At 37.5% G+C, this 16,753-nt stretch overlaps 1 protein-coding gene across 1 annotated transcript; it reads left to right on the top strand.

Moving 5' to 3' along the window:
* Window positions 1–7,550: 7,550 nt before the first annotated feature.
* On the top strand, window positions 7,551–15,316 carry LOC107822560 (BTB/POZ and MATH domain-containing protein 4). Its single transcript, XM_016649112.2, has 4 exons — window positions 7,551–8,193; window positions 10,551–10,896; window positions 11,156–11,432; window positions 14,794–15,316. The coding sequence occupies exons 1-4, from the start codon at window positions 7,787–7,789 to the stop codon at window positions 14,979–14,981; spliced, it is 1,218 nt and encodes a 405-aa protein (XP_016504598.1). The 5' UTR covers window positions 7,551–7,786; the 3' UTR covers window positions 14,982–15,316.
* The last annotated feature ends 1,437 nt before the right edge of the window (window positions 15,317–16,753 follow it).

The following is a 16,753-nucleotide window of genomic DNA, read 5'->3' as shown; positions in this document are numbered from 1 at the left end:
ATATGCAAAATTTTCGAAGTGTGAATTCTGGCTAGATTCAGTGGCATTTTTGGGTCATGTAGTATCGAGTGAGGGGATAAAGATGGATCTGAAGAAGATTGAAGTAGTGCAGAGTTGGACCAGACTGTCCTCAGCTACAGAGATTTGGAGTTATCTTAGTTTGGCGGGGTATTACCATCGATTTGTAGAGAGTTTCTCATATATTGCAGCACCTATGACCAGAATAACCCAGAAGGGTGCTCCGTTCAGGTGGATCAAGCAGTGTGAGGAGAGCTTTCAAAATCTCAAGACTGCTTTGACTACAACCCCAATGTTGGTATTGCCAACAGGTTTGGGGTCTTATACTGTATATTGTGATGTGTCATGCATTGGTCTTAACATGGTGTTGATGCAGGATGGTAGAGTGATTGCCTACGCATCTAGACAACTAAAGGTGCATGAGAAGAATTCATGAGCTCGAGTTAGCAGTTATTTTTTATGCCTTGAAGATCTGGCGGCACTCTTTGTACGGTGTCCTTTGTGAGGTCTACACCGATCATCGGAGTTTACAACATTTGTTCAAACAGAAGGATCTTAACTTGCGGAAGTGGAGGTGGTTAGAGTTGCTTAAGGACTATGATATCGCCATTCTATATCATCCTAGGAAGGCCAATGTGGTGGCCGATGCCTTGAGTCGCAAGGTGGAGAGTTTGGGTAGCTTAGCATATCTACCAGTAGTAGAGAGGCTATTAGTCTTGTATGTTCAGGCCTTGGCCAACCAGTTTGTTAGATTGGATGTTTCTGAGCCGAGCCGAGTTTTGGCCTCAAGGACAACCCCCAACTGCTTGTCCTCAAGAATACGGTTCAGCACGGCGATGCCAAGGAGGTCACTATTGTAGATGATGGTGTATTGCGGATGCAGGACATGCTATGTATGCCCAATGCAGAAGGCTTGTGTGAGTTTGAAAGGGGGAATGAACGTTTGGGGTGTGGGACTCTGCTTGTTTAGATAAATTGAAAAGGGTAGGCGGGTAAATAGTTTAGACCATATAGGTAGGAAAAGTAAATCCTTTGAGCTCGGGTATTAGGGTAAATAGTTTGGGTTAATAGCTATAAAGTGAGATTTTCTCAATAATTAATGGGCTACTTCATTAATAGCAAACTATTAAAAATATAATACAAAAGATTAGCATTAATTAATGATTAATAAATATGCCAGTAAAATATTTATACATATAGCAGATTTTATTCAATTCAAATCGGCAAGAATGAAGCTACTTAAAAAGGCAGTCGTAGTATTTAATATCTTTCCCTATTTTTTCTCTCCATTCCATAACATGTTTTATGTTTTCGTTGGAAACCAATCCATTCCATAACAGATTTTTTTCTTTCCATACATGGACCTTTTTATATAATGTAATGTAGCGAAATTATACATCTTTATATTCTGATGAAATAAAATATATATATTTCATGAAAAAAATGTGTGTGTGTGTATGTATATATATATATATATATATATATATATATATATATATATATATATATATATATACACGTATATAATAAATCATGTATTTTTAGGAAAATTCATGTATATATGCATATGTTGTTTATACACGTCTTTATATTTAAATATACATCATCGATCCATTTCATAATAATTTTTTTCCTTTTTATACATGGACCTTTTTATTCAACTTAATCCTAGCAAAATTATATATCTGTACATTCTATAGAAATAAAATACATATATTTTGTGGGGAAAAAAATATAATGTATGTTTGTGGTATATTATAAATCATATTTCTTTTAAGAAAAAATCATGTATATATGCATATGTTATTCATACACTTATTTATATTTAAATAGATATTATTAATATACCATTTATATTTTGCACTAATATAACGTGCATATTTGTATAAATTATCCGTATATAAATAGTATATGCGACATATTTTTTTTCTTCTATATACTTTTTTTGGTAACTAACAAATTTTGTATTAATCACCAGTAACTTTACCTATCCATAGCCTGCTTATAACTCAGCAACTATAACTCTTACATATTCTAAAGCCTACACTAACTGTCTATATCAAACATAAAATATTGCACCATGCTACTAATCCCAGTGGTGGCTCGTACGTTACATATGTAGGCTAACTCACGTGCAATACTATCAACTCCTCTGCTTCTATTTTTAAACAACCGCAGGTTCCTTTTTATCCAAATAAAGTGAGTTATCTCAGCATATACCATCCTAAAGACTTGTGCTCGTTGTGTTTTACCCTTAGCACATTGTATAACCCATTGCATATGTTGTTCTCAATTTCCCCTAGCCATATCCTGCCTTTGCATCCAATGTAGGATTCTCTGCCACAACTCCTTAGTAAATCGACAGTTGACAAACAAGTATTCCATGTTCTCATCATGAGCTTGTCATAAGGAGCACCTTGGATCTACAACTAGTCCGCATTGTATCAACCTATATGTAGTCAGCAATCTCCCATGTAGTTGCAGCCACAAGGTAAATATAGATTTTGGCCTGGCATTATTTTGAAACATCAAGCATTTCCAGTTAACTCTTAGTCTGTCTTCCAACAACTGCAAGTAGAAGCTGTTGATCATACTCTTTCTTTGATGTTGCTGATGCTGCACCTGTTGGAGTGTTGTTTTAGCATTTAGGATTTGTCTCGTCATCCAACTTGCTTGTTGGGGAATTGCCACCTCTTCAAAGTATTTGTCTTTGATGTAGAAAGCATGTATCCATTTTATCCATAGTCGATCTTGCTTGTTTGCTACATCCCAACAGACTTTAGCTAGAGCAGCCTTGTTCCATAGATGCAAATTAATCAGGTTTAGGCCCCCACTTGATTTAGGCGTACACATTTTATCCCAAGCTATCAGAGCCTTTTTGTGATCACATTTATCCCAGACCAGATGTAGCTTCAGCAGTATGAATCAATCATCTTCAAGACCTTTGAAGGCAGAGTAAACAGCTGCGACCGATAGGATTGAATACCAAATAACACGGTTTGAACAAGCTGTACTCGACCAGCATATGATAATTTCTTTGCTGTCCAGGAAGAGATCTTTGCAACTATCTTCTCTATCAAAGGTTGCCACTGTATCAATGAAAGCTTCTTGGTAGCAAGTGGGATACCAAGATATTTGAAAGGCAGTTCCCCCAATGTGAAACCTAAATGTTACAGTATATCCATTCTTATAGTCTGAGGGACTCCACCAAAGTACATTGAGCTTTTTCCAAGATTTGCTTGTAGCCCTGATACGTGGAAATTTGACTAAAACATCTATGAATAGCAAAGATTGAAGGAAGGTCACCTCTAGCAAATAACAGAAGGTCGTCTGCATAACTAAGGTGTGTGATCCCTAGTTTGTCACATCTTGAATGAAATCTGAAATTCTTCACTTCTTTGAGTCTATTTAGATTTCTACTAAGATACTCCATAACTATGGAAAATAGGAAGGGGGAGATAAGATCTCCTTGCCTCAAACCTTTAACAACATCAAAGGGTAGGGTGGATTCACCATTTATCATGACAGTATAGTTAACAGTGGTAACACACTCCATTATCCATGCTACAAATCTCATAGGAAATCCCAGCTCTATCAAGTTCTGCTCCAAAAAACTCCACTCGACTGAATCACAGGCTTTTTGAAGATCAATCTTGATCATGCATCTGCCAGAAATATGTTTCATTGTGTATGCCTTTACTAGCTCGTGTGCTAGTATGATGTTATCAGTTATTCTCCTGCCAGGGATGAAGCCAGCTTGTGCCTCACAGATGATAGAGGCAATGACTTGTTGTATCCTGGCTGCTAGCACTTTAGATATGCATTTATAAAGTATGGTGCAACAGGCAATTGGTCGATAATCTATGACTGTATTAGGACTGGGTATTTTAGGCACCAGTGTGAGAGTCGTGCAGTTAACAACTTTATACAATTTCCCAGTAGTAAAAAAGTCTTTGACGGCTTGAGTAACTTCATCTTTAATGATCACCCATGACTTCTTAAAGAAGTAAGCATTGTATCAATTAATTCCCGGTGCTTTATCACTATCAATAGCACATAATCCAACATATATTTCATGGTCAGTAACCTTAGCACATAGAGCAATCTTTTGATGTTGTGACAGGACTGGTCCATTTCTCATAACCAGCCTGTTTATAGTAGGGAGAGAATGGGCTGCTGATCCCATTAGTGACTTATAAAACTCAGTGATCTCCTGTTTTATGCTGTCAGGGTGAGTAAGCTTATCACATGTGAGGGCCACAATTTTATTTAGCTGTTTCTTCTGACTTCTTTCCTTCATGATAGCTGCAAAATACTTGGTGTTTGAATCATCAAGCCTAATCCATTTTGCTCTAGACTTCTGCTTCAATACACTTTCTTCTATGAGAGACCATTTTTCTAAATTCTGTAAGAGGCTCCTTTCTTCTTCAAGCAGTGAATCATTACATGTTGTATTGATCTCCTCCTGTATGTTTCCTAATTTCATTCTAACATGTTCAATCTTTGAGCTAATAGTTCTGAAATGTTTATTATTTAAAGTTCTGAAATGTGGTCTTAGGGCCTTCAGCTTCATCCAAACATTTTTTATCTGGCAAGTAGCATATGATTGTCCCCAAATCATTTCCCCAATATCAATAAAACTATCATGCTCACCCCAAACATTAAAGAATCTAAATAGTACTTTGCCATGTTTTGGAGCTTAGTGTAAAGTTAGTGTCACGGGAGCATGATCAGAAATAAATGGCAACCCGTATTCAATAGTCACATAACCCTACTGCATTATCCATTCAAAATTACCAAGTGCTCTGTCAAGCCTGCTACACACTCTATCTGTACTATGTTGCTTGTTCGACCATGTGTAATACTCCCCTGTCCATTGCAGTTCATTCAGTGATAATGAAGTCAGGCAATCAGCAAAATCCTGAATTTCTGTATAGTTTATAGGATTACCCAGAAGTCTGTCATTAGAATACAATACATCATTAAAATCACCACATAGGAGCCAAGGTTTGGTAATTCTTACTGCTAACTCCTTTATAGATTCTCATAAATGTTTCCTATGTTCCAGAGTATTATATCCATAGATAGCTGTAATTTCATAATCCACCACACACAGCCTATCCTGTACTAAACAATGTATAAGTTGAGCTTCTGTTCTTAGCAATGTAACAATATACCATTGAGGATCCCATGTAAGCCACAATCTTCCATTTGGTGCATGTTGATAGTTTGTAATATAGTTCCACCCTGGGATTACATTTTGCACCACCTTGCTTGCATTATGTTCTTTGACTCTAGTTTCAACTATAGGTGCTAACTTTATTGTCTGGCTACTAATATATTTTGTAAACTCTTTTTATCTGTATCTCTTATTTACACCCCTGATATTCCAGAAGAGTCACTTAATTAGCAAGTCATGTGACCCTTACCCTTATCAGGTGGTAGGGTGTTAACAATCCAACTTCTACTTTGTAATGGCTCAAAGGCATTTTTCACTGATACATCTGACAGTGCTGGAAAATTTACCATGCTCAGTTCATGCATAGTTCCTGCAGGTTTACCCTTATCTATTGTTACATCCAAATTGTCCTTGTGTTGTTGTATAGACATTTGAAAATTGCCCTGCTTATCTTGTGCATGAACGCCAACAGTTGTCTTCACATTTCCTCTGCCCTGTGGGCCTTCTTTGCTCTGCTGAGGGAGAATGTCTTGTGTCTGTTGCTGAGCTTGGTCCCCTGATTGGTTAGCCTAATTGTCTCCTCCTTTCAATGGGCCTTTGTATCTCCATTCCATTATTATATTCTTAGGATCCCTTCTCCTTATAGGTTGCTTCTCTTGTTGATTGTTTGGTCATTGCTCTATGCCACACTTGTGCCCCACCACTAGGAATTTCTGGCAATACTCGGGTTTCCAGTCATATCTGACTAGCTGCGTGAATTGCCTGCCATTAGGATCTATAACCACTAACTCTAGAGGTAACTCTTTAGTGATGTTTACTTTTATCAGCATCCTCGCAAAAGACACTCTAGTTTTCTTTGCAGTACACTCATTTGCATAGATAAGAGTCTCAATTGCACTAGCCATTCTACTTAAAGAATCATGACCCCAACAGTTCATAGGCAACTTAGGGAATTGGACCCACAAAGGAATCTCTGTAGGAAACTCCTCATTGAAGTCAAAGTCTAGTATCCAGGGCTTTAGAATAATAGGTCTATTGTTGATCGTATATGGCCTAGAATAATAGATTTCCTGCATGTCTGCTTAATTATGAAATTTAATGATGTAATAGCCCTCCTTATGTAGGTATAACTCGGGTTCAATAACATTTGCCCAATTCATCCCAATATATCTATTCATAGTGCTGTAACCTGGCACTTCCCCAATGATATAACCTATCACTGCACTTCTCCGTCTCTAGATCAATTTCAGCTTTGTCTAATTGCACTACAATTTGGCCATCAATAATTTATGGAGGTATGTAAGATAGCGACATACCATTCTCAACTGCTCTGTTCCTCTGAAATAGATTTGTCCATGGTTTGGGCTCCGCAACAACTTCCTCATTAAGCTTAATATTCTCCACAATCTCCGATCCATTAGCAACACACACAGGATTTACTGTCTCGTTGTCAGAGATTATTGTTCCCTTACTTGCACGTTGGATGGTGCTCCTCGGGGCTGTTGACTTCAGTTACTATTGGAGGAGTGTTCAGATCTAGCCTCTTTTTAACGCTAGAGCTTGTCGATGATGATCCCACTTCACAGCTCGTTATGCCCATTGCAATTCCAGTTTCCTGCACCACCTGTTTGTGATAAGGTGTGCCTAATTGATCCTTCTCCTTTCCATCAGCTTGGATTCGAGCACCCACAAAGCTACCAAAGATAGCTATGGGATTCTTCTTGGGCCTACCACGCCCTCGACCCCGTCCCCGTCCTCTTCCGTTCGCCATGGATGAGCATAGTCAGCGCACGTTAACTATCATGCGCCGAGAGCATGAGCAAAAAGAAGCAATTTTTATATACATATTAGTGGCATGCTAACATTTTAGATTAAATTTTATGTAAGGTATTTGCTAGCATATATATATATATATATATATATATATATATATATATATATATATATAAGTTATATTTGGCATATTGATGGAATATTTATATTGTAAATTATCACAATATAATATACTTGAAATATATTAAAGGTATATTTTGAGTTAAAATAAAATTATACAGAAAAAGTTAAAAACTCAAAAAAAACTAAAATTCTCAGGGTCGAGAGGGAATTATTTTTTAGATGTTCTTCTTTCAGAATCTATGATATATTTGGGGAAGTGTTATTTATAGAAGAGAAAAAAGAATTTATGGAAGAGTGAGGGAAAAGGAAATGTGGTAAAAAATATATTAATGTAGAGAGTTCTTTACTTAATGGAATTATCAATGTGAAAGTGTTAAAATAGTAAAAAAATGTGCCTTTTGGAATAAATAAAGCCTACTATTATTTATGATAATAGTTTTTTAAAAAAACGAGCAATCATTCTCATAGTTTTAATTGGAATATTTTCGACCCTTCTCTTTCCACCAATTGCTATCTTCAATCTCTTTACAGAACCGAAACAAAAATTCAAAAACCCTAACAGAATTTCTTCACGATCTTCCCAAATTTTACCCTCTCAATTCCTATTAATTCCCTCCAACTCCACTCCCTCTTCCCTCCCATGAATTTCTCCTTTCACAAACCCTAAAACCCCAAAAATCGCCAATTCACACAATGTCGGAGCAGCCAATAATCACTCACGTCTCCGATACGAGTCCATTGAACCGGCCAACGAGCTCCCGATCCGTGACGGAAACTGTAAACGGCTCACACCGGTTTGTGATCCAGGGGTATTCGTTGGCGAAAGGAATGGGAGTGGGAAAACATATCGCAAGTGATAATTTCACCGTTGGAGGTCATCAGTGGGCGATTTACTTCTATCCGGATGGGAAAAATCCTGAGGATACTTCGACGTACGTGTCGGTTTTTATTGCGCTTGCAAGTGAAGGAACGGATGTTAGGGCTTTGTTTGAGTTGACGCTTGTTGATCAGAGCGGTAAAGGGAAGCATAAGGTTCATAGTCATTTTGATCGGTCACTTGAGAGCGGGCCTTATACATTGAAATACCGCGGCAGCATGTGGTAATTTTCTTTAACTCCCATATTTTAGCTTTAATTTGAGGGCGAACCTCAGTGCAATGTAGCAATTTGTCATTTCTTATGTGATATGGTTTTAATTTGTAGTAGATTTGAAGTTTCCATGCTTTATTGCTGTGTTAGTTGTTTCGTTCTTTTGGTTTATGTCAAAGATTGCTGTTGCAGCTGCTATTTATGAGCAGTTTAGAAAGTATTAATTCCCAATTTAACTCCTGCAATTTTGTTTTAGTTTGAGGGCAAGCCTTCGGGCTATGGTAAATTGGCAGTTGCAAAAAATGCTACTAGCTGATTTCTGTCCATCTGCCTAAGCCTTGATAGGCGCAATTACCCGATATTTGTGCTGGTGGGAGATAGCATGTACCTGGTGGAATAGTTGAGGTGTGTGTAAGCTAGCTTGAACATAAAATAAAGAAGAAAAATTGGCAGTGTGTTTGTGATTTCTTTAAATTATTTAATTTTACTTTAATTTGCAGTGAATAAGTTTTCATGCGTTATTGTTGAGTTTACCTGTTTCATTCTATTGATTTATGCAAAAGACTGAAATTTGTGCTGTTGCAAGTGCTATTTATAAGCATTGTGGAAAGTTTTAATTCAACTTGTGTTAGTTGGAATTTTGTTCGATCAATAAATATGCCTCTATCCTTCTAGCATCTATCCAAAATGATCAAACTCTGTCCTATGTGAAGTTGCGTGAGAAATTAGTTGGGACAAGCTATAATTATGTTTCGTTCGGCTTTATTCAGGGTTCAGTATTAAGAGGGCTAATTATAGCTAATAATAATTGTGAAGACATCAACAACAACAACAACAACAACAACAACAACGAACCTAGTATAATCGCACAAGTGGAGTCTGGAGAGGGTAGTGTGTACACAGACCTTGCCAGTTGCTCCTACCTTGTGAATGAATAATTGTGAAACGTAGTTAAATAAATAAAAGTATTCCTCTCAAAAGCTTAAGTTTTTACATGAAATGGTTTACACATCAACATGGTAAGCACGTTCACTCTCGTAAGTGCATATCAAGTCCACGTTTGAACTCCAAAAATCCCGGCTTACACGTGTAGGGGGATGTTGAGATGTATACAACCCCCACATTGGTTGTAAAGGGCATGCAAAATGTTTTATAAGGGTCTTGGGTTACTCCATCCATTCTCATAAATTAAAAAACAAAAAGAATCTGACTCGTAAGTGAGGGAGTGTTTGAAGGGTCAGCTAGAGACACTCTGTCCTTCTCGAAAACTCGATATTTTTGATGATGCGGTTCACTTCTTATTAGAATGTCTCACATTGGTTCAGAGAATGAGTCGTTGTCTTCTTATATGGTCTTCGCAATCCTTCTTTTCTTCGGCAATCCTTCTTATATGGTCTTATTGGAATGTTTCACATTGGTTGGGTAATATAATTTTATTGATGTTAGTCTTGGGTAATCCTAATTTTATAAGCTAGTTTTTGGGGTTAAATTAGGCCCAATGTCCTTATTTGTAATATGGTATAAGAGCTAGACCCGTTCCAATTCTTAGTTTACCCAATTTGGGTCCCCATTTTACATATTTCATGCTCTAAATGTCTAGACCTAGGTTTGTTGGGGTTGTTAGAATGTCCCAAATTGGTTGACGAAATGGTATGTCTCCTTGGACAATCCTAACCTCATGAGCTAACTTTTGAGGTTGCGTTAGTCCCGTTTTTTAACTCATCTCAATGTAAACAGTCTTTTAAAGTAATTTGGATAAAGTGATCTGCTCAAGTATTTAATTGTTTTGATATGTTGCGAGGGTCTTTTCTGTTACCAAAGTTGCCCTATGCATGTAGTAGTTGATGCTTGTTGAGCACTGACTACATAAAATGAGAAATATTACATGGGCCATATGTGTAATGTAATATAACAGTCAAAAAAATGTAATATAACAGTCGCTTGGAGAATTGATACAAGAAGAAATGAATGGGAGGTAGAACGCTTGAATGTAGTCAAACCTGATCATCAAGGTGCACAGCACTAATTATCCTCTTTATATTCAATCAAGAAGTTGGTAGTTATCATCACAAAACTTCATTGAATGCTGAGACATCTTATTGTGTCGACATTATTTGTGGGCGATATTTGGTACTTGCTGACGGTGGTGCATCTCCTTGATGACACATGCTCTATTATTAGGTTTTTCCCTTTCTTGAAATTTTCTATTCCTTGTCATGGCATTAATGTGAAAAAAAAAAACACAAACTAGAACTAGTATCTAGGAGACCCTAATCGAACTTTATTTTTTCCTTTTTCTTTAAGCTTGATATTGTCTATTATAACTGAAGATAAAATTTGCTATACTTGTTTATATGTGTGGTATGCAGGGGCTACAAACGTTTCTTTAGACGAGCGATGCTTGAAACTTCAGATTATCTCAAGGATGACTGTTTGAAAATCAATTGCACTGTTGGAGTTGTTCGATCTACGATTGACTGTTCGAGCTTACATCCAATACAGGTTCCAGATTCTGATATTGGATCGCACTTTGGCATGCTATTGGAAAATATGGAAGGCTCTGATGTTGTTTTCAGTGTGGCTGGTGAAAAATTTCATGCCCATAAGCTGGTATTGGCTGCTCGTTCTCCTGTATTCCGCACTGAATTTTTTGATGAGCTGGAGGGTGATAAGCAGGAGATTGTTGTCGCGGATATGGAACCCACTGTCTTCAAAGTGAGCATCAACGTCTTTTCTTTTTTACCTCTTTTAATCAGTTTAGTTTAAATTAGGTTTTCCTGTGCTGTCGAAGTAGACGATATTTCTCATTGCTTCAGATAGTGGCATTTTTCCATCTCTCTTTCTGTATTTGTTTCTCCAAAGTAACTTTTGTTTTTTTTTTGGGGCAGAAAAGATTAAAAATTCTTTTGAACAATAAAATTAAATTCTCACTCTCCCCTTCTTTGATATATCCTATTCTTGTGGCATGAAACAGGCTCTGTTGCACTTCATATACAGAGATTCTCTTGTAGAAGAAGAGCTAGAAGATACTAGTTCTTCTTCTATTCCTTCTGTGACTGATTCATTGACAGCAAAACTGCTAGCAGCAGCTGATCTGTATGATTTAACAAGGCTCAGGCGGGTGTGTGAATCTCATCTTTGCAAAGATATTTCCGTGAACTCTGTTTCCAGAACTCTTGCTTTAGCTGACCGTTACCATGCCACGGAACTCAAAGCTGTCTGCCTTAGATTTGCTGCTGAAAATCTTGCAGGTATGAGAGATATTATTTGTTGCAACTTGTCCATATATTAGAGTGACTTCTGCAGAGTGTCCTGAGCTGCTTAACTGAAACTTGTGCATTTTGCCTTGTCTTGGATTGCAACAAAATGAAAATTAATAATTGTTTAGCATGAACCTTGTATATTTTGCCTGGTCCTTGGTGTTTTCTTTTTGTGGGTGGCGGGCGGTAGGTTATTTGTCATCTTTTTTGCTCTTTTGGAGCAGCTGTGAAGTAAGTAGACTTGTAGCATGTCCATGGTATCTATTGAATCTATCTTTGTCTGTATAGTTAACCATTTTCCATGTCCGCCCTTTTGCTGAATGTCTTGCGATCCCTCTTTTCCAAAACCAATTTAGCAGGAGTTATGCTTCTTTACTGAAGCTGTCAATATATTTTATGTCTGATAGGACATAAGCTGAGCAAAGAAGATAAGTCTTTCTTCTTTTGCTAGGAATACTTTCCTTTTTCTTTTCTCTTCTCATGAAAAATATTGAAAATTCAAAAGTGCAGCCGTCAGGTGGAATAAGAGTGTTCTGCTCCGAATTTTACCAAAATTGAAGCTGCTTTAGATATCCTAAACCACGACAACAAACAGAACAGATGCCTCATTCCCAGCTACTTGGGTTGGTTATATGCATCCTAGCTGTCCATCTCGCTCTATTTGGACCTATTTCATTCCTATGTTCAATAACATGGGATTCTCTTCCACTAGTGTCTCTCTAGAGATATTTTATCAAAGAGTTAGACTTTGGTATAAAGGACTTCTTTCTATAAGTATTCCTCTGTCTTTACCTCTTTGGTTTTCTTCACTGCCTCCCCTCTTCTTACAAACACAAAGAAGCTGCATGTCATCCCAGGCCATATATGTGATCAGTACCTTTACGACAAGATGCGGATGGATAAGATTAGGAATGAGGATATTCGGGAGAGGGTGGGCGTGGCTCCCGTGGATGACAAGATGCGGAAGCGAGGCTTAGATGGTTCGGGCACGTGCGGAGGAGGAGCCTAGGTGCTCCGGTTAGGAGGTGTGAGCGGTTGGCTCTGGCAGGTACGAGAAGAGGTAGAGGGCGGCCTAAGAAGTATTGGGGTGAGGTGATCAGGCAGGACATGGTGCAACTTCAGATTTTCGAGGACATGGCTCTTGATAGGAAGGTGTGGAGGTCGAGCATTAGGGTCGTAGGTTAGGGGGTAGTCGAGCGTTTCTCTTCGTCGCGCCGGCTAGTCTGATAGTGTTTTATCTAGGACTGCTAGCGGTTTTTATTGTGTTTCACATTTTTTCTGTCTTTCACATTTTGGCCTTTCCATTTATTTGCTGTATTTTACGATGCTGATACTATTTTTCTGGTTTCTGTTACGGATCTATTGTCTCTGAGCTGAGGGTCTCCCGGAAATAGCCTCTCTATCCCTTCGGGGTAGGGGTAAGGTATGCGTACACTCTACCCTCCCTAGACCCCACTAGTGGGATTCTACTGAGTTGTTGTTGTTGTACCTCTACGACAATGTAACAAGCCCATAATAAAAAAGCATCTAAAATTTCCGACCTATCCACTTCTTTTTTCATGACGGTGGTGCTCGGGCCAGCTTGCGTGCACCTCGACTAATTCCACGGCGTACCTGCCACCTTCCCACCAGCACAAGTACCGAGTAACTCTGTTCACCAATGCTTGCACATATAGGGTGAAATCACTTAATGTTTTTGCCTCCGCCATGACTTGAACCTGAGACCTCGTAGTTCTCAACCACGAGATCACTATCCATTTTCTATGAGATATAGAAATCTATACTCATGAGGTCCCTATTTGTATAGAAGATTGGATCTCTTTTGTTGAGAATTATATTTTGGTGTAGGTTCTCTTTTTTTGGTATACGGCTTGTACACGGGGTTAGTCCCCAATTGTTAATAAAATTATTTACCTTATAAAAAAAATGAGATATAGAAATCTAGAGACGGGAAGTAATGGATCGCTATCCTGACCTAGTGAAGTAAGGATGGAAAATTGTTAAAACTTGTGCTCATGAATTTGGCATGGACATCTTTGCCACTGATGTTACTGATGCCGAATTCAATTCCATTGAACACAAGTTCGCCTGGTGGTGACATCAACGGAACGTCTATGGATCCATTAATCTCCTTTTGTTGTACCAGCAAGGCTACACACAACCATGCACCTCAAGTCTTAAACCACACGCCACACAGCACCAAAAGAACTCTTTAACTGTCAAATTCCAACTTCCATTGTTCTCTCTGATAGCTTACTTTTTTCTAGATCTGTTAATGGGTGCATCATGGAATCCACTCAAGTGAAAATAAACTCCTACTTTGGAATTCAAATGAGTTTTCTGCATATGAACATAAAAGTACAATAAGATTTTCTCTGAAATGAAAGAAGAATTGTACTTAGCCACGCTGCTGTAAACTCTGAAAACAGAAAGCATCCATACTTAGTGACAGTCTGCTATTAGCTTAATCACATTTTGATTTTATTTGACTATGAGGGACTAACTTGAAGAATTAGATCCTATGAAGCTCTGTCTGCCATACACATATCTTGATTATTAGATGACTGCAATATATGTGTCAAGTAGTCCTGTTTTTTGGTGCTCTTATTTGGTTTGTAACGTTGAATGCCTCTTTTGAAGATTCTAACTTCAGAAATTACATGAGTAAATTGAAAAGCAATCTGAAAATGGTATGAGAAATGTTTTCTTCCTGGAATTAAGCAAAAAATGTTTCTCACTAGTGAGTGCTTTCGGATGGAATATTTATTCTGAAATGGCTATTAAGTTTATAATGACTGATATACATGTATGTATCTGGTAGTTGTGTCTGTTGTAAATGGGCGTACTATAAAGTTAACCTCGTGTAAATTAGATTCCAATTAATGAAATTTAACTACCTTTCTGGAAAGAGACAGAGGGAAAATTATGTACTTCCCTAGAAGTTGAAAAAATTCTTTTACCACCAAAGAGGCTCTAACTCCCACATCCTAAATTTTGGAATTCACCAAGTTAGGGCATTTCAAATGTGTGTCGAAGACACATGAAAAAATTACAGACCTATGCGACTAGCCCTCGGGGATTTCTCGGTTATCAAAAACAAAAGATACAGTGCTATAGAATGTCACAATGAATGTGCATATCCCTTTGGATATCCAAATGTCTAGCATTTTCTTTGATGAGTTGCTGCCCCATTGGGGAGTTTGGCTTCGACTTCTGTAACTAGCAGCAGAGTTCCTCTGGGGACCTTTCTATGTTAAAAACTATGATAGACATGGAAATCTGCAGGTGTTTTTTTGTGTGCTTGCTTTGCACTGTAGTCTTCTCTCATCTATTAGTTGGCATGTTTTCGCAGCTGTCATGCAATCGGATGGATTTGAATACCTTAAAGAAAACTGCCCATCTCTTCAGTCGGAGCTTCTTAAAACCGTTGCTGGTTGTGATGATGATTGTAGCAGTGGAGGTGGAAAGTCTAGAAGCGTTTGGGCCCAGCTTTCAGATGGTGGTGATACCAATGGCAGGAGGGTAAGGCAACGGACCTGATTTTAGGTAGAAAACCCTGATGTTGTTCTGTATATTGGAGGACAGTGTTGAAAATGTTGATAGGAAGGTAAAATTGTACCATAGTTTCTGAAATATCAATGACGGGTCTGTTTGTAATACCAGTATCCTGGAAGTTGTTGCGTACTGAGTTTTTTTTACCTTCAAACTGACACCAAGTTGGGTTGTCAGTAGGCTATTCAGGGTAAGACTTGATCCCAGAAAGCCATTGCCTTTGCTTTTGCCAATATAACCTTGTAATTGGAGGATACTGTTGTTTGTAATTCACGTGCTGCTCTGTAGAAAAAGGATGCTTTCTTCTCTGGTTTATTACCAAATTTCTGATTTGTTATTGCATATTGTCTAAAGATGGCAATGAACCGTTGCTTGGGAATTTTGTAAAACTCTTTCATAGCTTGAAAATTTAACTGGTTGTGTTCTTTACATTCATTGTAAAGACAGGAGTGGTTGATATAGGGAGAAATGCTTTGATTTTTCTGTTGATTTTAAGTTGAGGCGCAGTTGTTGCCCGTTTCTTTTTGTTCCAATCTGTTTGAATCAATAAAATATTGATTTCAGTCTTGAGTTATTGCTATATTCCAAATGTGGTTCTTGTGTTATTTTACATTTAACCTTCAATTTATCAAATGTGTGATTTTGGTCTTTGAACCTAATGGAAGTTGAAAACTTAACGAAACCATTCTTAGAACTGAATAAAAGAAAACCAAATATTATGAACTTCTCCGAACTCAATCCAATGCAATGAATTTGGTAGGCTTAGTGGGATATATAAAACTAACCTGCAGGCACTATTCATATCGAGCAGTTAAAATTAAAGTGAAAATATATATCACTTAATCATGACAAATGTGTGTATAAAAGGACATATGTCTTGCATTTATTCTTGAGAAAATGCATAACTACTCCCGATCTATAGTCGGATTTTTAACTACACACTTTATCTTTGCGGGGTTCATGTTATCCCCTAAACTATTTTTAGATTGAATTAGTATCACCCTGAAATTCACTAGCACATCTGTGTTTGGTGGTGAAATACACGCGCCTGACACATGTATTTCCTATTAAAATCATTTTTTTCTTATTTTTTTCCCATCTACTTCTTTTCCCAATTCACTTTTTGTATTTTTTTTATAAAAAAAATTCCTTTTCACGCAAGGATTACAAGATCAAACTTTCACGTCATAAAGTGCCAATAAATATTACTTCAAATAATTACACGAGATGTAATTTGTATTTGAGAAACAAATAGCCAATGAGTTTCTTTCTTTTCAATAGAAATGATAGCTAAAACAGCGGAGTTATTTTCCTCCTAAGTGCCAACAAATGTTACTTCAAAGTTTCATAGTCCTCTAGTTCAATTTCTCTAAAGTTAAAGGGGTTAACCTGGAAGTTACCCTCTACCCATGATTTATGCATGCATTGTTAAAATAACTTCGAGTTCCATTCGTACTTTAAGGGGTCGTTTGGTAGGATGCATCGGATAAAATAATATATGCATTAACTTTGTATATTAATAATGTCTTGTTTGGTACACTTTTTGAATTTATGCATCAATGGCGGAGCTACATTGAAGCAAGGGGTGTCAAGCGACACTCCTTCGCCGAAAAATTACACTATTTTGCTAAATAATTTTTATTTTATTTTATGTATATTTACTATACGTTGACTCCCCTTGACTTTTTGATGTGTCTAATTATTTATATTTTGACACCTCTTGATAAAAATTCTGGATCCGTCACTGCTATGCATTAGTT

This window comes from Nicotiana tabacum, chromosome 19, assembly GCF_000715075.1.
Source record: "Nicotiana tabacum cultivar K326 chromosome 19, ASM71507v2, whole genome shotgun sequence".
In the NCBI taxonomy this organism is placed as follows: Eukaryota; Viridiplantae; Streptophyta; class Magnoliopsida; order Solanales; family Solanaceae; genus Nicotiana; species Nicotiana tabacum.
The sequence above is the reverse complement of the archived record's forward strand: the minus strand, read 5'-3'. Positions and strand labels throughout refer to the sequence as shown.

What these genes read in the sequence shown, in the direction of transcription:
- LOC107822560 (XM_016649112.2), top strand. Translation starts at nt 7,787, where the DNA reads ATGTCGGAGCAGCCAATAATCACTCACGTCTCCGATACGAGTCCATTG. An exon ending in AAATACCGCGGCAGCATGTG is followed by an intron (nt 8,194 to 10,550) that starts GTAATTTTCTTT and finishes TGTGGTATGCAG; the next exon opens with GGGCTACAAACGTTTCTTTA. An exon ending in TGGAACCCACTGTCTTCAAA is followed by an intron (nt 10,897 to 11,155) that starts GTGAGCATCAAC and finishes GGCATGAAACAG; the next exon opens with GCTCTGTTGCACTTCATATA.